A 25,000-nucleotide genomic window follows, 5' to 3' on the forward strand; every position below is an offset into this window, starting at 1 on the left:
TCTCTCCTCCTGCTGGCCTGTCTGCCCCTCCTCTCTTCCTCCTCCTGCTGGCCTGTCTGCCCCTCCTCTCTCTTCCTCCTGCTGGCCTGTCTGCCCCTCCTCCTCTCTCTTCCTCCTGCTGGCCTGCCTGCCCCTCCTCCTCTCTCTTCCTCCTGCTGGCCTGCCTGCCCCTCCTCTCTCTTCCTCCTGCTGGCCTGCCTGCCCCTCCTCTCTCTTCCTCCTGCTGGCCTGCCTGCCCTCCCCTCTCTTCCTCCTGCTGGCCTGCCTGCCCCTCCTCCTCTCTCCTCTTCCTGCTGGCCTGCCTGCCCTCCTCTCTCTTCCTCCTGCTGGCCTGCCTGCCCTCCCCTCTCTTCCTCCTGCTGGCCTGCCTGCCCCTCCTCTCTCCTCTTCCTGCTGGCCTGCCTGCCCCTCCTCTCTCTTCCTCCTGCTGGCCTGTCTGCCCCTCCTCTCTCTTCCTCCTGCTGGCCTGTCTGCCCCTCCTCCTCTCTCCTCCTCCTGCTGGCCTGCCTGCCCCTCCCCTCTCTTCCTCCTGCTGGCCTGCCTGCCCCTCCTCCTCTCTCTTCCTCCTGCTGGCCTGTCTGCCCCTCCTCCTCTCTCCTCCTCCTGCTGGCCTGTCTGCCCCTCCTCCTCTCTCCTCTTCCTGCTGGCCTGTCTGCCCCTCCTCCTCTCTCTTCCTCCTGCTGGCCTGCCTGCCCCTCCTCTCTCTTCCTCCTGCTGGCCTGTCTGCAACCTCCTCTCTCTTCCTCATGCCTGCTCTTCGCTAATGACCGAGTGTGTGTACACGCTTCGGTCCGTTGCATGTAGCATATCCTAGCTTAAGCTATTCATGACCCCGATGTTGTTGGGATACTGAGGTATCTTCGGGGCCAGTCTTGCGAGACCGGGGTAGTCTACGCTTCGTAGCTGAGTGGGTGGGGGTGTGTTTGTCTCATAATATGAAAGGACTGTAGGCTACCGGTGTAGCCTAAAGCAATTACAGGTATAACCTGTGTGTATATATATATTAAATGTAACCTTTAATTTAATTAGACCACCAACTGTCAATCCTAGCCTGCCTGCTCCCTGAGCGAAGACCACTCTTTCCTAAAAAAAAGTGAAGTTTGTTAAATATCGCGACTTACCGAGACATTTAGAAGTAAGATAGCACATCTAGCTACCATACCGTTGAAAAACATGAGCAACACATTAATCAGCAACGTTTGTTGTCAGGGAAACCATAGAACAGTCTATACCGGAGCAGAATTCTACCGTCTGTAAAGGGCACGGCGTCCTGCCGTCTGTAAAGGGCACGGCGTCCTGCCGTCTGTAAAGGGCACGGCGTCCTGCCGTCTGTAAAGGGCACGGCGTCCTGCCGTCTGGAAAGGGCACGGCGTCCTGCCGTCTGGAAAGGGCACGGCGTCCTGCCGCCTGGAAAGGGCACGGCGTCCTGCCGCCTGGAAAGGGCACGGCGTCCTGCCGCCTGGAAAGGGCACGGCGTCCTGCCGTCTGGAAAGGGCACGGCGTCCTGCCGTCTGTAAAGGGCACGGCGTCCCGCCGTCTGGAAAGGGCACGGCGTCCCGCCGTCTGGAAAGGGCACGGCGTCCCGCCGTCTGGAAAGGGCACGGCGTCCTGCCGTCTGTAAAGGGCACGGCGTCCTGCCGTCTGGAAAGGGCACGGCGTCCTGCCGTCTGGAAAGGGCACGGCGTCCTGCCGCCTGTAAAGGGCACGGCGTCCTGCCGTCTGGAAAGGGCACGGCGTCCTGCCGTCTGGAAAGGGCACGGCGTCCTGCCGCCTGTAAAGGGCACGGCGTCCTGCCGTCTGTAAAGGGCACGGCGTCCTGCCGTCTGGAAAGGGCACGGCGTCCTGCCGTCTGGAAAGGGCACGGCGTCCTGCCGTCTGGAAAGGGCACGGCGTCCTGCCGTCTGTAAAGGGCACGGGGTCCTGCCGTCTGTAAAGGGCACGGGGTCCTGCCGTCTGGAAAGGGCACGGCGTCCTGCCGTCTGTAAAAGGCACGGCGTCCTGCCGTCTGTAAAGGGCACGGGGTCCTGCCGTCTGGAAAGGGCACGGCGTCCTGCCGTCTGTAAAGGGCACGGGGTCCTGCCGCCTGTAAAGGGCACGGGGTCCTGCCGCCTGTAAAGGGCACGGCGTCCTGCCGTCTGGAAAGGGCACGGCGTCCTGCCGTCTGGAAAGGGCACGGCGTCCTGCCGTCTGTAAAGGGCACGGCGTCCTGCCGTCTGTAAAGGGCACGGCGTCCTGCCGTCTGTAAAGGGCACGGCGTCCTGCCGTCTGTAAAGGGCACGGCGTCCTGCCGTCTGTAAAGGGCACGGCGTCCTGCCGTCTGGAAAGGGCACGGCGTCCTGCCGTCTGTAAAGGGCACGGCGTCCTGCCGTCTGTAAAGGGCACGGCGTCCTGCCGCCTGTAAAGGGCACGGCGTCCTGCCGTCTGTAAAGGGCACGGCGTCCTGCCGTCTGGAAAGGGCACGGCGTCCTGCCGTCTGTAAAGGGCACGGGGTCCTGCCGCCTGTAAAGGGCACGGCGTCCTGCCGTCTGGAAAGGGCACGGCGTCCTGCCGTCTGGAAAGGGCACGGCGTCCTGCCGTCTGTAAAGGGCACGGCGTCTGTAAAGGGCACGGCGTCCTGCCGTCTGTAAAGGGCACGGCGTCCTGCCGTCTGGAAAGGGCACGGCGTCCTGCCGTCTGTAAAGGGCACGGCGTCCTGCCGTCTGTAAAGGGCACGGCGTCCTGCCGCCTGTAAAGGGCACGGCGTCCTGCCGTCTGTAAAGGGCACGGCGTCCTGCCGTCTGGAAAGGGCACGGCGTCCTGCCGTCTGGAAAGGGCACGGCGTCCTGCCAGCTGTAAAGGGCACGGCGTCCTGCCGTCTGTAAAGGGCACGGCGTCCTGCCGCCTGTAAAGGGCACGGCGTCCTGCCGTCTGGAAAGGGCACGGCGTCCTGCCGCCTGGAAAGGGCACGGCGTCTGTAAAGGGCACGGCGTCCTGCCGTCTGTAAAGGGCACGGCGTCCTGCCGTCTGTAAAGGGCACGGCGTCCTGCCGTCTGTAAAGGGCACGGCGTCCTGCCGTCTGGAAAGGGCACGGCGTCCTGCCGTCTGGAAAGGGCACGGCGTCCTGCCGTCTGTAAAGGGCACGGCGTCCTGCCGTCTGGAAAGGGCACGGCGTCCTGCCGTCTGTAAAGGGCACGGCGTCCTGCCGTCTGGAAAGGGCACGGCGTCCTGCCGTCTGGAAAGGGCACGGCGTCCTGCCGTCTGGAAAGGGCACGGCGTCCTGCCGTCTGTAAAGGGCACGGCGTCCTGCCGTCTGTAAAGGGCACGGCGTCCTGCCGTCTGTAAAGGGCACGGCGTCCTGCCGTCTGTAAAGGGCACGGCGTCCTGCCGTCTGTAAAGGGCACGGCGTCCTGCCGTCTGTAAAGGGCACGGCGTCCTGCCGTCTGGAAAGGGCACGGCGTCCTGCCGTCTGGAAAGGGCACGGCGTCCTGCCGTCTGTAAAGGGCACGGCGTCCTGCCGTCTGTAAAGGGCACGGCGTCCTGCCGTCTGTAAAGGGCACGGCGTCCTGCCGTCTGTAAAGGGCACGGCGTCCTGCCGTCTGGAAAGGGCACGGCGTCCTGCCGTCTGTAAAGGGCACGGCGTCCTGCCGCCTGTAAAGGGCACGGCGTCCTGCCGCCTGTAAAGGGCACGGCGTCCTGCCGCCTGTAAAGGGCACGGCGTCCTGCCGCCTGTAAAGGGCACGGCGTCCTGCCGTCTGTAAAGGGCACGGCGTCCTGCCGTCTGGAAAGGGCACGGCGTCCTGCCGTCTGGAAAGGGCACGGCGTCCTGCCGTCTGGAAAGGGCACGGCGTCCTGCCGTCTGTAAAGGGCACGGCGTCCTGCCGTCTGTAAAGGGCACGGCGTCCTGCCGTCTGGAAAGGGCACGGCGTCCTGCCGTCTGGAAAGGGCACGGCGTCCTGCCGTCTGGAAAGGGCACGGCGTCCTGCCGTCTGTAAAGGGCACGGCGTCCTGCCGTCTGGAAAGGGCACGGCGTCCTGCCGTCTGGAAAGGGCACGGCGTCCTGCCGTCTGTAAAGGGCACGGCGTCCTGCCGTCTGGAAAGGGCACGGCGTCCTGCCGTCTGGAAAGGGCACGGCGTCCTGCCGTCTGGAAAGGGCACGGCGTCCTGCCGTCTGTAAAGGGCACGGCGTCCTGCCGTCTGTAAAGGGCACGGCGTCCTGCCGTCTGGAAAGGGCACGGCGTCCTGCCGTCTGTAAAGGGCACGGCGTCCTGCCAGCTGTAAAGGGCACGGGGTCCTGCCGTCTGTAAAGGGCACGGCGTCCTGCCGTCTGTAAAGGGCACGGCGTCCTGCCGTCTGTAAAGGGCACGGCGTCCTGCCGTCTGTAAAGGGCACGGCGTCCTGCCGTCTGTAAAGGGCACGGCGTCCTGCCGTCTGGAAAGGGCACGGCGTCCTGCCGTCTGGAAAGGGCACGGCGTCCTGCCGCCTGTAAAGGGCACGGCGTCCTGCCGCCTGTAAAGGGCACGGCGTCCTGCCGCCTGTAAAGGGCACGGCGTCCTGCCGTCTGTAAAGGGCACGGCGTCCTGCCGTCTGTAAAGGGCACGGCGTCCTGCCGTCTGTAAAGGGCACGGCGTCCTGCCGTCTGGAAAGGGCACGGCGTCTGGAAAGGGCACGGCGTCCTGCCGCCTGGAAAGGGCACGGCGTCCTGCCGCCTGTAAAGGGCACGGCGTCCTGCCGCCTGGAAAGGGCACGGCGTCCTGCCGCCTGTAAAGGGCACGGCGTCCTGCCGTCTGTAAAGGGCACGGCGTCCTGCCGTCTGTAAAGGGCACGGCGTCCTGCCGTCTGTAAAGGGCACGGCGTCCTGCCGTCTGGAAAGGGCACGGCGTCCTGCCAGCTGTAAAGGGCACGGCGTCCTGCCGCCTGGAAAGGGCACGGCGTCCTGCCGTCTGGAAAGGGCACGGCGTCCTGCCGTCTGGAAAGGGCACGGCGTCCTGCCGTCTGTAAAGGGCACGGCGTCCTGCCGTCTGGAAAGGGCACGGCGTCCTGCCGTCTGTAAAGGGCACGGCGTCCTGCCGTCTGGAAAGGGCACGGCGTCCTGCCGTCTGTAAAGGGCACGGCGTCCTGCCGTCTGTAAAGGGCACGGCGTCCTGCCGTCTGTAAAGGGCACGGCGTCCTGCCGTCTGTAAAGGGCACGGCGTCCTGCCGTCTGGAAAGGGCACGGCGTCCTGCCGTCTGGAAAGGGCACGGCGTCCTGCCGTCTGTAAAGGGCACGGCGTCTGTAAAGGGCACGGCGTCCTGCCGTCTGTAAAGGGCACGGCGTCTGTAAAGGGCACGGCGTCCTGCCGTCTGTAAAGGGCACGGCGTCCTGCCGTCTGTAAAGGGCACGGCGTCCTGCCGTCTGTAAAGGGCACGGCGTCTGTAAAGGGCACGGCGTCCTGCCGCCTGTAAAGGGCACGGCGTCCTGCCGTCTGTAAAGGGCACGGCGTCCTGCCGTCTGTAAAGGGCACGGCGTCCTGCCGTCTGGAAAGGGCACGGCGTCCTGCCGTCTGGAAAGGGCACGGCGTCCTGCCGTCTGGAAAGGGCACGGCGTCCTGCCGTCTGTAAAGGGCACGGCGTCCTGCCGTCTGTAAAGGGCACGGCGTCCTGCCGTCTGTAAAGGGCACGGCGTCCTGCCGTCTGGAAAGGGCACGGCGTCCTGCCGTCTGGAAAGGGCACGGCGTCCTGCCGTCTGTAAAGGGCACGGCGTCCTGCCGTCTGGAAAGGGCACGGCGTCCTGCCGTCTGGAAAGGGCACGGCGTCCTGCCGTCTGTAAAGGGCACGGCGTCCTGCCGTCTGTAAAGGGCACGGCGTCCTGCCGTCTGGAAAGGGCACGGCGTCCTGCCGTCTGTAAAGGGCACGGCGTCCTGCCGTCTGTAAAGGGCACGGCGTCCTGCCGTCTGTAAAGGGCACGGCGTCCTGCCGTCTGTAAAGGGCACGGCGTCTGTAAAGGGCACGGCGTCCTGCCGTCTGTAAAGGGCACGGCGTCCTGCCGCCTGGAAAGGGCACGGCGTCCTGCCGCCTGGAAAGGGCACGGCGTCCTGCCGCCTGGAAAGGGCACGGCGTCCTGCCGCCTGTAAAGGGCACGGCGTCCTGCCGTCTGTAAAGGGCACGGCGTCCTGCCGTCTGGAAAGGGCACGGCGTCCTGCCGTCTGGAAAGGGCACGGCGTCCTGCCGTCTGTAAAGGGCACGGCGTCCTGCCGTCTGTAAAGGGCACGGCGTCCTGCCGTCTGTAAAGGGCACGGCGTCCTGCCGTCTGTAAAGGGCACGGCGTCTGTAAAGGGCACGGCGTCCTGCCGTCTGTAAAGGGCACGGCGTCCTGCCGTCTGTAAAGGGCACGGCGTCCTGCCGTCTGTAAAGGGCACGGCGTCCTGCCGTCTGTAAAGGGCACGGCGTCTGTAAAGGGCACGGCGTCCTGCCGTCTGTAAAGGGCACGGCGTCCTGCCGTCTGTAAAGGGCACGGCGTCTGTAAAGGGCACGGGGTCCTGCCGCCTGTAAAGGGCACGGCGTCCTGCCGCCTGGAAAGGGCACGGCGTCCTGCCGTCTGTAAAGGGCACGGCGTCCTGCCGCCTGTAAAGGGCACGGCGTCTGTAAAGGGCACGGCGTCTGTAAAGGGCACGGCGTCTGTAAAGGGCACGGCGTCCTGCCGTCTGTAAAGGGCACGGCGTCTGTAAAGGGCACGGCGTCCTGCCGTCTGTAAAGGGCACGGCGTCCTGCCGTCTGTAAAGGGCACGGCGTCTGTAAAGGGCACGGGGTCCTGCCGCCTGTAAAGGGCACGGCGTCCTGCCGCCTGGAAAGGGCACGGCGTCCTGCCGCCTGTAAAGGGCACGGCGTCCTGCCGCCTGGAAAGGGCACGGCGTCCTGCCGCCTGTAAAGGGCACGGCGTCCTGCCGTCTGTAATTGCACAGATGCACTTTTTTAAATTGTCTGAAAAGTTATCATTTATGGACATGTTAGTGGAGCTACATTCTATGTCTGTAAAGGTTGTTTTAGATATATATATTTACCTTAATGGCCCGGCCCTTGTGGTCATACATACATAATAGGACCGTTAGTCTGCCTTCTGGAATTTAATAATTTTTCTTTATCGTTTTAACGGAAAACCGAAGTAAACAAAAAAACATAATTGCTGTTTAAATGTTCAGAAAAATGGTGTCTGGATGCTTCCTGAAGCTGATAGACCTCAGGATGACGGGGGTATTTAGTGTCGTCCTGCTAATCTCTTAACACGCTCCTCATACATAGTTCTCTTATTAGCTTCTGCTATATTAGTTCTACATCAGCTCAGAATTAGTTGCAGCACATCGCCTCGATTAGACTTTCTCAGGTAAAGAGGTTTAATCGTTGAATTTAACACCTTTTTTTGATATACATTATTTTATAAGATGTAAACTCTTATATATGAGGCAGATAATTATTAGTTGGAGCTCGGTAAGGAAGGTTTGTTTTACAGCCTGAATTTAAAATGGATTTAAATTGACTCTTTTGTCACTGGCCTACACACAATACCACGTGTCAAAATGGAATTATGTTTTTTGACATTTTTACAAATGAAAAGTCCATCAGTATTGAACCCCTTTGTTATGGTAAACCCGATATATGTTTTAGTAAAAATGTCCTTAAGAAGTCACATAATAAAGGAAGTCCCATTAATACATTGCAATATTGGTGTTTAACAGTATTTTTGAACAACTAGCTCATCTCTGTAGTACACAAATACAATTATCTGTCCCTCAGTCCAGCAGTGCATTTCAAGCACAGATTCAACCACAAAGACCAGGGAGGTTTTCCAATGCCTCACAACGAAGGACACCTATTGGTAGATTAATTATTGTTTTTAAACTGCATATCTCCCTTTGAGCACGGTGTAGTTATTCATTACACTTTGAATGGTGTATCAATACACCCAGTCACTACAAAGATACAGGCTTCCTTCCTAACTCAGTTGCCGGAGAGGAAGGAAACCACTCAGGGATTTCACCATGAGACCGATGGTGACTTTAAAATAGTTAGTGTTTAATGGCTGTTAAAGGAGGAACCTGAGGATGGATCAACAACATTGTAGTTACTCTACAATACTAACCTAAATGACAGAGTGAAAAGGAGGAAGTACAGAATAAACATTAAAAAAATTAAGAAAACGTGCATCCTGTTTGCCACAAAGTAAAACTGTTGAAAATGTGTCAAAGAAATTAACTTTTTGTCCTGAATATCAATTGACCGAGGTGGTAAACTCCTCAATGGCATTGGATGAATCCCAGAACATATTCCAGTCTGTGCTAGCGAAATAGCCCAGTAGCTTAGCATCTGCATCATCTGACCTCTTCCCTATTGAGCGAGTCACTGGTACTTCCTGCTTTAGTTGTGCTTATAAGCAGGAATCAGGAGGATAGAATTAAGGTCAGATTTGCCAAATGAAGGGGAAGAGGAAGAGCTTTATGCGTCTGTGTGGAGTAAAGGTGGTCTCTAGGCTCTTTTCGCCCTCTGGTTGCACATGTGACATGCTGATTACAGAGCATTTTGTGTAGATCATTGACAGAAAGTGAGAAATCCATATTTATCCCACTTTTGTTAACACATCAAAGTGTGGAAAAAGTCAAAGTCACCCTGACCTGTTCACCGGACGTGCTACCTGTCCCAGACCTGCTGTTTTCAACTTTCTAGAGACAGCAGGAGCGGTAGAGATACTCTGAATGATCGGCTATGAAAAGCCAACTGACATTTACTCCTGATAATTATCTGACCATGCTGGTCATTTATGAACATTTGAACATCTTGGCCATGTTCTGTTATAATCTCCACCCGGCACAGCCAGAAGAGGACTGGCCACCCCTCATAGCCTGGTTCCTCTCTAGGTTTCTTCCTAGGTTTTGGCCTTTCTAGGGAGTTTTTCCTAGCCACTGTGCTTCTACACCTGCATTCTAGCTGTTTGGGGTTTTAGGCTGGGTTTCTGTACAGCACTTTGAGATATTAGCTGATGTACGAAGGGCTATATAAAATTAACTTGATTTGATTGATTTGTCTGATTTCACCCTGCCTTACATTAGTGTCTGTTGTCGTCTGATTTCACCCTGCCTTACAGTAGTGTCTGTTGTCGTCAGATTTCACCCTGCCTTACAGTAGTGTCTGTGTTTTCATGTTGCCAGATTTCACCCTGCTGTCTCTGCTGGAAGTGTTCTTGAGCCGGGAGGTGAATGCCGTCCCCCAGAGGGCGGGGAAAGACCAGAAGACCGGGTCATTGAACTCTGAGAAGCGGTCACGCGGTGGCGGCAGCAGTAGCTCCACCTGGAAGGTCCTGCGTCGCTCCCGCCGGACCGCTCAGCGCTACTCCGTAAGGGATGCTCGTCGCTCCCAGCTCTCCACCTCTGACTCGGATGCCAACTCTGACAACAAGGCCGTCGCCGGTGGCACAGGTGGAGTGCGCAGTCGGCGTTCTCGCGGTTCTACGATCCGTGTGAGCTGCCAGCATCACCGTTCGGAGGCTCCCTTGTTACCCTCGCCCCCTGTCCCCCCTCCCGAAAAGACCATGGCTTTGCCTTTCCCGCTCCTCCCCCAACCCCGGTCGCTGGGGGGGTCCCAGACCAGCCTGGACACAGAGACCCTGACAGACCCAGCTGCCATGTCCATATTCAACCGGATGGAGAACTCTCCCTTCGACCTCTGTCATGTTCTGCTCTCGCTCCTGGAGAAGGTATTTTATAATTGAATGTAACGTGCCCGATGCACCCTTCGACCTCTGTCATGTTCTGCTCTCGCTCCTGGAGAAGGTATTTTATAACTGAATGTAACGTGCCCGATGCACAGCCTTGTCCATCTTTCGTTCAAGCTGTCTATTTTTTGATATAACCAGGACAGCAATGGAAATAAGTTGGTAGACTTTGTGTTTTTAATATTAAATCATGTTGAAATAAGTTGGTAGACTTTGTTTTTAATACTAAATCATGTTAAATGTTCTGTTGTTCTCAAGTGGTTGCAGTATCTTTATATAAGTCTTTTAAATATGTCCCTCACAAAAAAATATTTTTTTATTTTTATTTTCAAGGTGTGTAAGTTTGACATGAGCATCAACCACAACCCGGGTCTGGCTGTCAGTGTGGTGCCGACCCTCACGGAGATCCTCACTGAGTTTGGAGACTGCTGTGGTCCGGGGGGAGGAGGAGAGGGCGTGGAGGAGCTGGCTGGAGGCTGGACAGAGGAGCCCATCGCCCTGGTCCAGGTACACCTTTTGTCATTTCATTTTTCTTCATTGAATATAATGATTAAATACTTCATGTAAATGCTTTAATCGGTCTTTTACACATTGTGCTGTACTTACTATTGACATTGTATTGTGATAGTTTGTCATTGTATTGTGATAGTTTGTCATTGTATTGTGATATTGTGATAGTTTGTCATTGTGATGTTTTGTCAATGTTTTGTATAGTTTGTCATTGTGTTGTGCTAGTTTGTAATGTTGCAGGTATTGGTTTTTATTGGTTCATCCCTATGGCTGTAGGGATGACCATGAGTGATGGACATTTAAGATAGTCCACATTAGCCCAAGGCTTGTATTTTCAGACCAAGCTAGTAGGAAATATGCCAAACTAGCCCCTAAAGTAATCTGAAGGATGGCATAAGTTTTAGAATCTTGGGTAGTGGAACATCATCCAGGCTAGTAGAGACAGTGTGGTCTGCTAGCCTGGCCGGCCAGTACCCATACTCCTTCACTTCCATACCTGAGTATGACCAGCTAATTGTTAATGAAGAACACTCTGTCTCCTCTCAGAGAATGCTGCTAAGGACCATCCTCCACCTGATGTCAGTCGACGTGGGTCAGAGTGAGGCTCTACCGGACAGCCTGCGCCGTAGCCTGACTGACCTGCTCAGGTACGTAGCCGTGAGGTTAGAGAAGACGACCGGACAGCCTGACTGACCTGCTCAGGTACGTAGCCAAGAGGTTAGAGAAGACGACCGGACAGCCTGACTGACCTGCTCAGGTACGTAGCCAAGAGGTTAGAGAAGACGACCGGACAGCCTGACTGACCTGCTCAGGTACGTAGCCAAGAGGTTAGAGAAGACGACCGGACAGCCTGACTGACCTGCTCAGGTACGTAGCCAAGAGGTTAGAGAAGACAACCGGACAGCCTGACTGACCTGCTCAGGTACGTAGCCAAGAGGTTAGAGAAGACGACCGGACAGCCTGACTGACCTGCTCAGGTACGTAGCCAAGAGGTTAGAGAAGACGACTGGACAGCCTGACTGACCTGCTCAGGTACGTAGCCAAGAGGTTAGAGAAGACGACCGGACAGCCTGACTGACCTGCTCAGGTACGTAGCCAAGAGGTTAGAGAACACGACCGGCAGCCAGAAGGTTGCTGGCTCTAAATCCCCCCCCAGGGTGGGTGACACAAAAATGGGAACCGAACTGAACTGGCAGCTGAAACCTTTTTATTTTATTCAGAGCCACGCTGAAGATCAGGTCCTGCCTGGAGAGACAGGTTGACCCATTCGCTCCCAGACCCAAGAAGACCCTACAGGAGGTGCAGGAGGACTTCTCTTTCTCCCGCTGGAGACACCGCTCCCTGCTGTTACCTGAGCTGCTGGAGGGGGTCCTGCAGGTATGGACTGGTTGTCACTTATAGTACCCTATTACCTATATAGTGCACTACTTTAGATTAGAACCCTATTCCCTATATAGTACACTACTTTAGACCAGAGCCCTATTCCCTATATAGTACACTACTTTAGACCAGAGCCCCATTCCCTGTATAGTGTACTACATTTTACCAGGGACCTGCTTTTGACCTGGGCCCACATCCATTGTCAATATTGTGTAGTGTATCTTTTTTGTTGCTGATGTACGACCAGGAAGAGGATTTTATGTCCTCTTTGTCAGTCAACTTCAGTACAACATACTATGGGGAAGTCTCACTCTCACGACGTAGGTTGAAGGATCTGCAATCACGCCTGACAAGGCCAATGAAATCCTCACCTCGCTCGAAGGATCTACAATCACGCCTGACGAGGCCAATGAAATCCGCACCTCGCTCGAAGGATCTACAATCACGCCTGACAAGGCCAATGAAATCCTCACCTCGCTCGAAGCACCGCCTTCCACCGGTGATGAGCGTAAGGCTCGAATTCATTCCTTAAATGATTCCACTCTTCACCTTGGCGTGAACAGGAACGAGATGCACCTCTGAAACAAGTAGTTGGAACACAGAACTGTCTTATGTTGCGCCAACTAAACTGTCCCTTAATGGTAGCGCTTTCTCACCCCTGTTGTTTCCTGGAGTTTGTATGGTTTCATACGTTTCCTAATCACCAACAATTAGTTATTTTTCATATTGCTTGGCCTGACTATAGCAATAAGTAATATGGCTGACGCGACGAAGGCAAGCCGGGTTTGGGTTCGCGACCAAATTAATTAAAAGATACTCACGTTTTGTTGTCTGTCCCAGCTCGCTGCATGCTCAGGCTGCCCCCGGTCCAATCAGTTTGCGTGTGAGACTAGGAGATCAGATTCTTAATTTACAGAACAGATCAGATTCTTATTTACAGAACAGATTCTTATTTACAGATCAGATTCTTATTTACAAAACAGATTCTTATTTACAATCACGGCCTTCCCCGGCCAAACCCTAACAACGCTGGGCCAATTGTGCGCCGCCCTATAGGACTCCCAATCACGGCCGGTTTTGATACAGCCTGGAACCGAACCAGGGTCACTGCATAAAGTCCAGTGTTGTTCCTTGAGGGCTGTCGTGGTACCGGCTTGAGGGGAGAATATACACGGCTGTGACTAAAACCGAAGAGAATTCTCTTGGTAGGTAATATTTGATTGTGAGGTATTCTAGGTCGGGTGAACAAACGGACTTCCGTTTCGTTATCACAATCACACCATGAGTAGTTAATCATGAAACATACACCACCGGCCTTCTTCTCAGAGATGTCTTTATTCCTGTCTGCGCGATGTACTGAGACCCCAGCTGGCTGTATGGACGGGGACAGTATATCCGGAGAGAGCCATGATTCCGTATAACAGAGTATGTTACAATCCCTGATGTCTCTCTGGAAGGAGATCCTCGCCCTGAGCTTGTCTACTTTATTATCCAGAGACTGAACATTAGCGAGCAAATATACTCGGTAACGGTGGATGGTGTGCCTGTCTCCTGAGTTGGACTAGAAGTCCACTCCGAATACCTCTTCTCTGCCGGCAGCGTCTTGGAGCGGCGTCTGGGTCATTTGCCCTGGAGGGTACGAACAAAGGATCCAATTTGGTAAAGTTGTATTGCTCGTGAGTTACAGCCACTATGATATCCAAAAGTTATTTCCGGCTGTATGTAATAACACAAACATTCTGGGCTAATAATGTAAGAAATAACAAAATACTCCACCGTTGGTTAGGAGCTAGAAGCAGAGTTGCCATGTCTGTTGGCGCCAACTTGGGACTTGCCGCTGGTTTTGGAGAGTCTCTCCTCCGAATTGTCCCCGCTCATGTCTATGGCCTCGGGTAAACGTGTTGGGGACCTCCGCGTTATCCGTACACCCTTCCTGTACTCAGTTTGCCCCAGGCGACTCTGTGACTTTGTGTCCAAATGCAGCCTTCACTCCAAAAGTCATGGCTATGTCCTACAGTTCCTTACATGCCCTGTGTCCGGAGCAAGTTTTTACATATTGAACGGAACCGGAATATCCGGTTTTGTGACCAGTTTTTTGTCTTTTTTGCTAATCCAGCACGCGGCAGGGTACTCTCTCTAAGCAGCGTGCGTCTCTCCCAATGGATATTGGACGCTATCTCCCTGGCACATACCAGCGAGGGGCAAGGGGTACCTAGCGACGTACGCGCCCACTCCACCAGGGGATTGGCAGCGTCCTGGGTGTTGTTTAAATAGGAGATATCTCTCCTAGGTAGGTTTTATCACGGCTGGGACAAGGGAATGTCACTAGGCAGTGCACCGTGTTGCGCAATACCCAGACTGCAACATCCGGCAGGGTCAAGTCTGGGTGGTCTGCCATGGGCCGTTTCATTTAGTATCCTTTTTAGGTTGGAATAGGGCGGGATTGTATTTCCCCATAGTATGTTTTACCGAAGTTGACTGACTGAAAGGGAACGTAAAGTTCTGACTATAACTACTGTTCCCTGAAGGAGGGGAACAAAGTGAAACACCTGTTTGGCCCCGTGCCGCCCGTTCCTGGGCTGGGTGAAGAGCGATATTCAATTGAAGGAATGAATCCGAGCCTCGCGCTTTATCACCTGTGGAAGGCGGGGCTTCCAGCGAAGCGCGGATTTCATTGGCCTGGTCTGGTGTGATTTTCCACCCCCCCCCCCCCCCCACACTTATTTATTATTTATTGTCCCCAGCACAAGGTGCACCTGTGTAATGATCATGCTGTTTTAATCAGCTTCATATTCGACACCTGTCAGGTGGATGGATTATCTTGGCAAAGGAGAAATGCTCACTAGCAGGGATGTGAACACATTTTTTACACAATTTGAGAGAAATTAGCATTTTGTTCATATCTTTTTGAAACATTGGACCAACACTTTACGTGTTGTGTTTTATAGATGCATATAAATAAGAGGTCCATGTATAGATCCCTGTAGAACACCACACTAATACATTACTGTCATCTATTGTAATCCAGGGGCGGCTAGGGTGGTCTGGTTAAAGCAGTGCACTATTATGTGAATACGATCATTTTTTCATTTCTTAAACCGTTGTATTAATCTAATGGGATGTCCAGGTGCTGCTGGGGGGGGGTCTCATTCCTTAAACCGTTGTATTAATCTAATGGGGTGTCCAGGTGCTGATGGGGGGGTCTCATTCCTTAAACCGTTGTATTAATCTCATGGGATGTCCAGGTGCTGCTGGGGGGGGGGTCTCATTCCTTAAACCGTTGTATTAATCTAATGGGGTGTCCAGGTGCTGCTGGGGGGGGGTCTCATTCCTTAAACCGTTGTATTAATCTAATGGGATGTCCAGGTGCTGCTGGGGTCTCATTCCTTAAACCGTTGTATTAATCTAATGGGGTGTCCAGGTGCTGCTGGGGGGGGGGTCTCATTCCTTAAACCGTTGTATTAATCTAATGGGATGTCCAGGTGCTGCTGGGCGGGGTCTCATTCCTTAAACCGTTGTATTAATCTAATGGGGTGTCCAGGTGCTGCTGGGGGGGTCTCATTCCTTAAACCGTTGTATTAATCTAATGGGGTGTCCAGGTGCTGCTGGGGGGGGTCTCATTCCTTAAACCGTTGTATTAATCTAATGGGATGTCCAGGTGCTGCTGGGGGGGGTCTCATTCCTTAAACCGTTGTATTAATCTAATGGGATGTCCAGGTGCTGCTGGGGGGGGGTCTCATTCCTTAAACCGTTGTATTAATCTAATGGGATGTCCAGGTGCTGCTGGGCGGGGTCTCATTCCTTAAACCGTTGTATTAATCTAATGGGATGTCCAGGTGCTGCTGGGGGGGTCTCATTCCTTAAACCGTTGTATTAATCTAATGGGGTGTCCAGGTGCTGCTGGGGGGGGGTCTCATTCCTTAAACCGTTGTATTAATCTAATGGGATGTCCAGGTGCTGCTGGGGGGGGGTCTCATTCCTTAAACCGTTGTATTAATCTAATGGGGTGTCCAGGTGCTGCTGGGGGGGGGTCTCATTCCTTAAACCGTTGTATTAATCTAATGGGATGTCCAGGTGCTGCTGGGGGGGGTCTCATTCCTTAAACCGTTGTATTAATCTAATGGGATGTCCAGGTGCTGCTGGGGGGGGTCTCATTCCTTAAACCGTTGTATTAATCTAATGGGATGTCCAGGTGCTGCTGGGGGGGGGTCTCATTCCTTAAACCGTTGTATTAATCTAATGGGGTGTCCAGGTGCTGCTGGGCGGGGTCTCATTCCTTAAACCGTTGTATTAATCTAATGGGATGTCCAGGTGCTGCTGGGGGGGTCTCATTCCTTAAACCGTTGTATTAATCTAATGGGATGTCCAGGTGCTGCTGGGGGGGGGTCTCATTCCTTAAACCGTTGTATTAATCTAATGGGATGTCCAGGTGCTGCTGGGCGGGGTCTCATTCCTTAAACCGTTGTATTAATCTAATGGGATGTCCAGGTGCTGCTGGGGTGTCTCCAGGCCTCGGCCCCCAATCCCTTCTTCTTCAGTCAGGCTCTAGAGCTGCTTCATGAGTTCATCCAACATCGCGGCCTGGAGCTGTTTGAGGCCACCGTTCTGAGGTTAGAAGGGCTGGGCCGCGCCCGGGACTCTGAGGTTTGATTTATTTACTAGATCAACGGGGGCTAGCTTCCCAGACACAGATTTAAGTCTAGTCTTGGACTAAAAATAGACACTCCACTGAGCTTGATTTTTAGTCCAGCACTTGGTTTAATTTGTGTCTGGTGAATTTGGCTCGCTGAGTTTGAGTACAACAATACACACATTATTTTTTTTTAAAGTCCAAAGACTAATTTCCGTTATGTTCCAACTCAGGTGGGGGGTGAGGCAGCAGATCGTCTGAAAGGACTGATCTCCGGGGTCCTAAAGATCATCAGCGCCGTGAAGACTGCCAAGTCAGAGCAACTGCACCAGTCCGTCTGCGCTCGCCGTCGCCACCGCCGCTGTGAGTACTCTCACTTCCTGCATCATCACCGCGACCTCTCCGGACTCCCCGTCTCTGCTTTCAAACAGGCCGCCCGCCGCAACCCCTTCGAAGAGTCCGAGGGCAAGGAGGGGGTGGGTGACGTGGTGCGTTACCCAGACAGGTGCTGTTGCCTGGCAGCCTGTGCCCACCAGTGTCTCCGTCTCCTCCAGCGCCTGTCCTCCAGTGGGCCGGCGGTGCTCCAGGTCCTAGCTGGCGTCCAGGCTGTGGGGATCTGCTGCTGCATGGACCCTCGGTCTGTAGTCGGCCCTCTCCTCCACGCCTTCCAGGCTCCTGGGCTCCGCTCCTACCAGTCCCACATCCTCTCTGTCCTCTCCCGGCTGATCCTGGATCAGCTAGGTGGCGGACAGCCCTCTGAGAAAGCTAAGCTAGCCTCCTGTAACATCTGTACTCTGGACAGCAGTCAGCTGCCGGGCCTGGAGGAGACGCTCCAGCAGGGGGAGGTCGGAGTGTCATCCCCTACTTTGAGCTACCGTTCCCATGGTATCCTCCCCAGCGGAGGAGGAGCCGAGGATATGCTGTGGAAGTGGGAGGCCCTGGAGGCGTACCAGGGGCTGGTGTTCGGGGAGGACCAGGCACTCAGCCAACAGGTCGCGGGACACATGTGTCACCTGATGTTGAGAGGGAACGCTGTGGTCCAATGGCAGCTCTACACGCACATCTTCAACCCTGTACTGCAGAGGGGGGTGGAGCTAGTGCATCACGCCCAACAACTGGGTGTGTCTACATCGTGTAGCCAGGTGTGCACCTACCACGTCCAGTGTCTACCTGTAGAGGTGCTACTGGTCTACCTGCAGACACTACCAACCCTGCTCAAGTCCAGGTGAGGACAGTGGTGTCTCTACCTCCTTTACCTCTGTCTTTTGGCTTCCTCTGTCTTGTCCCCTCCTCCAGTCTGACAGTTTTCTGTCTACTCCGCTTTCCATTCCTCTCTTCTGCCCCCTTCTCCTCCCATCCCTCTCTTCTGGCCCCCTTCTCCTCCCATCCCTCTCTTCTGTCCCCTTCTCCTCCCATTCCTCTCTTCTGCCCCCTTCTCCTCCCATCCCTCTCTACTGCCCCCTTCTCCTCCCATCCCTCTCTTCTGGCCCCCTTCTCCTCCCATCCCTCTCTTCTGGCCCCCTTCTCCTCCCATCCCTCTCTTCTGTCCCCTCTCCTCCCATCCCTCTCTTCTGGCCCCCTTCTCCTCCCATCCCTCTCTTCTGTCCCCTTCTCCTCCCATCCCTCTCTACTGCCCCCTTCTCCTCCCATCCCTCTCTTCTGGCCCCCTTCTCCTCCCATTCCTCTCTACTGCCCCCTTCTCCTCCCATCCCTCTCTTCTGGCCCCCTTCTCCCCCCATCCCTCTCTTCTGGCCCCCTTCTCCCCCCATCCCTCTCTTCTGGCCCCCTTCTCCTCCCATCCCTGAATAGAATGATTGTAGAAGGCTGCTCCGGTTTGTAGCCAGACTTTAAATGGACCTTTTTCTTCTTCTCTTCAGTTAAATATTAAAGCAATGTGTTCCTCCTCCCTGTCAGGGTGATCAGGAACCTGTTCCTGTCCTGTAACGGTCTGAACCAGGTGACTGAGCTCATCTACCTGGACCAGACCCGGGCCTGGGCCCTCAAGGTGTTTGACACGTTAATACTTGGAGTTGGAGTGGAGCACCAGGTCCAGGAGCATGCTGATGCCCAGGAGAGAGAGGCCACGCTGGGCCTGGCTGAGGAGCTGGGGTCCCGTGGAGCTGGAAGTACCGCAGGTCCCATAGGAGAGGGGGGCCCACAGAGCCTGTCTAAGTTCTACGAGTGTCTAAAAGAGGCGCGGCCAAGGGGCCGGATTGGTCCAGGGGCAGGAAAGGGGAGGGTCCGTGGAGAGACCCATCTGAACACCATCAACCTCTTCCTGTGCGTGGCGTTCCTCTGCGTCAGCAAAGAGGGCGACTCGGACCGTGACTCGGTAAACGACTCGGAGGATACGTCGGGGTACGACAGTACGGCTTCAGAGCCTCTGGGAGGGAGACTCCCCTGCCTGTCACCTGACAGCGTGGCCCTGCCCTCCAAGGAACAGGTGTTTTTAACTTACTATTATTTTTTATTGATAGCACAATGTCCAGTTGTTAATGTCAAACAATTAAAATAATTAGTTGAGTTAATGGCATTAGTTCATCGCAATTCAAATTTTTGAATTTGCTCAAAGTTGGTCGGAAATAAATATTTTTTTAAATTTTTAAAAAGCAGTACGTTAAGTTACAGTTACAATTCAAATGTCTACAGGCTTTGAGTGTAAGAGTCGGAAACACAAAGTGATATACACTATTGTAGAATAATAGGGAAGGCATCAAAACTATGAAATAACACACATGGAATCATGTCGTAACCAAAAAAGTGTTAAACAAATCAAAATATTTTTTATATTTCAGATTTTTTAAATATACACACTCTTGGCATTCTCTCAATTCTCTCATGAGGTAGTCACCTGGAATGAATCTCTGTCTCTCTGTCTGTCTCTCTCTGTCTCTCTGTCGTCTGTCTCTCTGTCTGTCTCTCTGTCTGTGTTTGTCTGTCTCTCTCTCTCTCTCTCTCTCTCTCTCTCTCTGTCTCTCTCTGTCTCTCTCTCTCTCTCTCTCTCTCTCTCTCTCTCTCTCTCTCTCTCTCTCTCTCTCTGTCGTCTGTCTCTCTGTCGTCTGTCTCTCTGTCTGTCTCTCTGTCTGTTTGTCTGTCTCTCTCTCTCTCTCTCTCTCTGTGTATCTGTCTCTCTCTCTCTCTCTCTCTATCTCTCTCTCTCTCTCTCTCTCTCTCTCTCTCTCTCTGTGTCTCTCTGTCTGTCTCTCTCTGTCTGTTTGTCTGTCTGTCTCTCTCTTTCTCTCTCTCTCTCTCTCTCTCTCTCTCTCTTTCTCTGTGTCTCTCTGTCTGTGTCTCTCTGTCTCTGTGTGCTTCTAGACAGTATTCACTTCCCTGGACTTTTTCCACATTTTGTTGTGTTACAGCCTAAAATGTATTACATTGATCTTTTTGGTCACTGGCTTCACACAAAACCCCATCATGTCAAAGTGGAATTATGTTGTTTTTTTACAAATGAAAAACTGAAATGACTTGAGTCAGTAAGTATTGAACCCATTTGTTATGGCAAGCCTAAATAAGTCCAGGAGTAAAAAACTAAATGCTTACCAAGTCCGATAATAAGTTGCATGGACTCACTCTGAAGGGCACCTATTGGTAGATGGTGAAAAAAAGAAAGCACATATTGGTAGATTAATTATTGTTTTTAAACTGCATATCTCCCTTTGAGCATGGTGAAGTTATTAATTACACTTTGGATGGTGTATCAATACACCCAGTCACTACAAAGATACAGGAGTCCTTCCTAACTAAGCTGCCGGAGAGGAAGGAAACCGCTCAGGGATTTCACCATGAGACCAATGGTGACTTTAAAATAGTTAGTGTTTAATGGCTGTGACAGGAGAAACCTGAGGATGGATCAACAACATTGTAGTTACTCCATAATACTAATCTAAATAACAGAGTGAAAAGAAGGAAGCCTGTACAGAATACAAATATTCCAAAACATGCATCCTGTTTGCAACAAGGCACTAAAGTAATACGACAGAAAATGTGACAAATAAATTAACTTATGTCCAGAATACAAACTATTATGTTTGAGGTAAATCCAATACATCACATTACTGAGTATCACTCTCCATATTTTCAAGCATGGTGGTGTCTGCATCATGTTACGGGTATGCTTGTAATCTCTAAAAACCGGGAAGTTTTTAGGATAAAAAAGGAACTGAATGGAACTAAGCACAGGCAAAATCCTAGAGGAAAACCTGGTTCAGTCTGCTTTCCCCCAGACACAGAGATGAATTCACCTTTCAGAAGGGCATAAACCTAAAACACAAGGCCCAATATATACTGGAGTTGCTTACAAAGAAGGCTGTAAATGTTCCTGAGAGACAGTTACAGTTTTGACTTAAATGTACTTGAAAATCTATAGCAAGACCTGCAAATGGTTGTCGAGCAATGATCAACAACCAATTTGACAGAGCTTATAAGATGTTACACAATACAGGTGTGTAACTCTCTCAGAGCCGTACCCCCCCCAAAAAGACTCACAGCTAAAATCGCTGGAGAAAAGTCGAGGGGATATGAATACTTACTGAAGGCCGCCCTGTCTCTAGCCGGATCGCCCTGCGCCTCGTCTTCTGGGTCGTCCCTGAGGCGCCAGTAATATCGGGCATAACTTTGACCACAGCTGTCTTCTGATATGTAAAGGCCCGAGCGTTGACTGCAGTTGGGTCGCGTTCTGCTCTTACAACGGTCGAACGTGAAGAATCGGAGACGCGATTTAACGGCGTCAAAGCATTTTATGTTGATGAACATGTCACGCGTTAACTTTTGACCGCTCTAATATCAAGTATTTAAGTGTATACTGTACATATCATTTACTTTTGTAGTCATTTACCAGAGGGATTATATATAAAAAAAAAAAATACAAAATATGATCTAATAATCTATGAAATAATTTTTGAACAGGTACGGCGTGCTGCTGACGTGTGGTCGGCGTGTCGGTGGATCTACCTGGCGAGTCCCGTGTTCCAGAGGCAGTTCTACCGGCTAGGAGGACTAGATGTCTGTTCCCGCCTCATGACACTGCTCATCCAGAAACTCCCCTCTCACACCACGGATGGCAAGGCCACGAAGAAGAGTGATGGGAAGGACAAGACTCACCCTGACGCCTCTGCCACATCACCAACCTCATCACCATCCCCAGTTGAGACAGGTTTGATTGATCTTATGACAATAATATGCCGAATACCGACAGGGAACACAGGGCTGTGACCTCCAGGGGGGGGCCTTAACCTCCGGGGGGGGGGGGGGGTCTGACCTCCGGGGGGCCCCATCGATTTTGTTAGTCACTCTCACTCAGATATCATGTTAACATAAGCATGGCTTTATGTGTAGAATTTCAGGTAATTATCTTTAAAACTACAAAGATTTCTCTCCACCCCATGGCAAAATGTTGTAGAGTTACAGGAAAAGTATTTTGCCGTCAATAGGCAGAGAGAAATATTAATCCAATCAAAGGACCCCCCGATAGGAAGCATGGGTTCATGACCTTGGATCCCAGGAAAACACAGCATTTCTCATTTGGGTTCCGGGGCTGAGAGAGTTTAGGAACCCATAGATACAGACATGATAAGTGTTCTACGGTTCAGACTTTAGACAGCTTTTGTTTTTTAATAAAAGGTTCTACCACCGCCGCCACCCTGGGAGAGGAGGATCCAGGACAGCACCCAGCTGAAGCTGTGAGCCCAGGGCAGGGAGAGGGTGACGGGACCCAGCAGGATCCTTCCAGGAGGCTGGAGGAAGAGTGGCCTCTACAGAGCATCAGAATGCTGGAGGCCCTGCTTGCTATCTGCCTTCACAGCGCTAACTCAGGCTTGCAGAGGATCGAACCTGAGCTTTCATTCCAGGTACCTAGACCTAGTACCATTCCAGGTACCAAAGTGCACTACTTTTGACCAGGGCCATATCAAGGGAATAGGGTTCTATAGTGCCCTAGTCAAAAGTAGTGCACTATCAAGGGAATAGGGTTCTATAGTGCCCTAGTCAAAAGTAGTGCACTATCAAGGGAATAGGGTTCTATAGTGCCCTAGTCAAAAGTAGTGCACTATCAAGGGAATAGGGTTCTATAGTGCCCTAGTCAAAAGTAGTGCACTATCACGGGAATAGGGTTCTATAGTGCCCTAGTCAAAAGTAGTGCACTATCAAGGGAATAGGGTTCTATAGTGCCCTAGTCAAAAGTAGTGCACTATCAAGGGAATAGGGTTCTATAGTGCCCTAGTCAAAAGTAGTGCACTATCAAGGGAATAGGGTTCTATAGTGCCCTAGTCAAAAGTAGTGCACTATCAAGGGCATAGGGTTCTATAGTGCCCTAGTCAAAAGTAGTGCACTATCAAGGGAATAGGGTTCTATAGTGCCCTAGTCAAAAGTAGTGCACTATCAAGGGAATAGGGTTCTATAGTGCCCTAGTCAAAAGTAGTGCACTATCAAGGGAATAGGGTTCTATAGTGCCCTAGTCAAAAGTAGTGCACTATCAAGGGAATAGGGTTCCATTTGGAATGTAAGCCCAATATCGATCAGGCCCCAATATCGATCAGGCCCCAATATCGATCAGGCCCTAGCCCCAATATCGATCAGGCCCCACTATCAGTCAGGCCCCACTATCAGTCAGGCCCCACTATCAGTCAGGCCCCACTATCAGTCAGGCCCCACTATCAGTCAGGCCCCACTATCAGTCAGGCCCCACTATCAGTCAGGCCCCACTATCAGTCAGGCCCCACTATCAGTCAGGCCCCACTATCAGTCAGGCCCCACTATCAGTCAGGCCCCACTATCAGTCAGGCCCCACTATCAGTCAGGCCCCACTATCAGTCAGGCCCCACTATCAGTCAGGCCCCACTATCAGTCAGGCCCCACTATCAGTCAGGCCCCACTATCAGTCAGGCCCCACTATCAGTCAGGCCCCACTATCAGTCAGGCCCCACTATCAGTCAGGCCCCACTATCAGTCAGGCCCCACACCAGTCAGGCCCCACTATCAGTCAGGCCCCACTATCAGTCAGGCCCCACTATCAGTCAGGCCCCACTATCAGTCAGGCCCCACACCAGTCAGGCCCCACACCAGTCAGGCCCTTCTGTTCATCTGTTGTTTTAGGTTTATTTGTTTGTTAAGTCATCAAGTAAGAATTTCACTGTACCGTTAAATGCATGTGGCGATGAACTTTGAAATATGAAACTAGACAGATGGATCGACGGACGGACGGATCGACGGACGGACGGACGGATAGAAAGATGAATTTCTTTTGATTCAAGCTAAACTATCTATCTTTCCCCTGCAGCTCCAGTCAGTGGAGGAGACCCTGTTAGAGGTCAGGGATCAGCTGTCCCGCTCTGGGGTCGTGAACTCTGATCTGGCTGTGCCCCTGTTTGACTTCCTGCTCCGTGTGGCCCTGGCCGAGGTCTGCTCCAGTCCCCAACCCCAGGAGGACAAGGTGAGTTTTGACTAGTGGTCAGACTAGGGAGAGAGGAGCAAGGGCTCTGTGTGGTGTGAAGGGGGAGTAACTAGTGGAGGGGGACTAGTGGTCAGGCTAGGGAGAGAGACTAGTGGTCAGGCTAGGGAGAGGGACTAGTGGTCAGGCTAGGGAGGGGGACTAGTGGTCAGGCTAGGGAGAGAGGAGCAAGGGCTCTGTGTGGTGTGAAGGGGGAGTAACTAGTGGAGGGGGACTAGTGGTCAGGCTAGGGAGAGAGACTAGTGGTCAGGCTAGGGAGGGGGACTAGTGGTCAGGCTAGGGAGGGGGACTAGTGGTCAGGCTAGGGAGGGGGACTAGTGGTCAGGCTAGGGAGGGGGACTAGTGGTCAGGCTAGGGAGAGAGGGACTAGTGGTCAGGCTAGGGAGGGGGACTAGTGGTCAGGCTAGGGAGAGAGGGACTAGTGGTCAGGCTAGGGAGAGGGACTAGTGGTCAGGCTAGGGAAGGGGACTAGTGGTCAGGCTAGGGAGGGGGAATAGTGGTCAGGCTAGGGAGAGGGACTAGTGGTCAGGCTAGGGAGGAGGACTAGTGGTCAGGCTAGGGAGAGGGACTAGTGGTCAGGCTAGGGAGGAGGACTAGTGGTCAGGCTAGGGAAGAGGGACTAGTGGTCAGGCTAGGGAGGGGGACTAGTGGTCAGGCTAGGGAGAGGGACTAGTGGTCAGGCTAGGGAAGGGGACTAGTGGTCAGGCTAGGGAGGAGGACTACTGGTCAGGCTAGGGAGAGGGACTAGTGGTCAGGCTAGGGAGAGGGACTAGTGGTCAGGCTAGGGAGAGGGACTAGTGGTCAGGCTAGGGAGAGAGGGACTAGTGGTCAGGCTAGGGAGAGGGACTAGTGGTCAGGCTAGGGAGAGGGACTAGTGGTCAGGCTAGGGAGAGGGACTAGTGGTCAGGCTAGGGAGAGGGACTAGTGGTCAGGCTAGGGAAGGGGACTAGTGGTCAGGCTAGGGAGGGGGACTAGTGGTCAGGCTAGGGAAGAGGGCTAGTGGTCAGGCTAGGGAGAGGGACTAGTGGTCAGGCTAGGGAGAGGGACTAGTGGTCAGGCTAGGGAGGGGGACTAGTGGTCAGGCTAGGGAGGGGGACTAGTGGTCAGGCTAGGGAGAGGGACTAGTGGTCAGGCTAGGGAGAGGGACTAGAGGGCTAGTGGTCAGGCTAGGGAAGAGGGCTAGTGGTCAGGCTAGGGAAGAGGGACTAGTGGTCAGGCTAGGGAGGGGGACTAGTGGTCAGGCTAGGGAAGAGGGACTAGTGGTCAGGCTAGGGAAGAGGGACTAGTGGTCAGGCTAGGGAGAGGGACTAGTGGT

At 53.3% G+C, this 25,000-nt stretch overlaps 1 protein-coding gene across 1 annotated transcript in view; it reads left to right on the top strand.

Moving 5' to 3' along the window:
• The window catches only part of lyst (lysosomal trafficking regulator), a 264,577-nt gene that overhangs the window by 20,852 nt on the left and 218,725 nt on the right, over positions 1-25,000 (top strand). Inside the window, exons 3-12 of the mRNA XM_055935436.1 lie at positions 9,156-9,700; positions 10,052-10,225; positions 10,775-10,875; positions 11,449-11,605; positions 16,097-16,252; positions 16,472-17,463; positions 18,153-18,681; positions 21,147-21,393; positions 21,861-22,087; positions 23,515-23,667. Coding sequence (XP_055791411.1) covers positions 9,156-9,700; positions 10,052-10,225; positions 10,775-10,875; positions 11,449-11,605; positions 16,097-16,252; positions 16,472-17,463; positions 18,153-18,681; positions 21,147-21,393; positions 21,861-22,087; positions 23,515-23,667 — 3,281 coding nt within the window. The remainder of the gene's footprint in view (positions 1-9,155; positions 9,701-10,051; positions 10,226-10,774; positions 10,876-11,448; positions 11,606-16,096; positions 16,253-16,471; positions 17,464-18,152; positions 18,682-21,146; positions 21,394-21,860; positions 22,088-23,514; positions 23,668-25,000) is intronic.

Source organism: Salvelinus fontinalis, chromosome 1 (genome assembly GCF_029448725.1).
Source record: "Salvelinus fontinalis isolate EN_2023a chromosome 1, ASM2944872v1, whole genome shotgun sequence".
Classification (NCBI taxonomy): Eukaryota; Metazoa; Chordata; class Actinopteri; order Salmoniformes; family Salmonidae; genus Salvelinus; species Salvelinus fontinalis.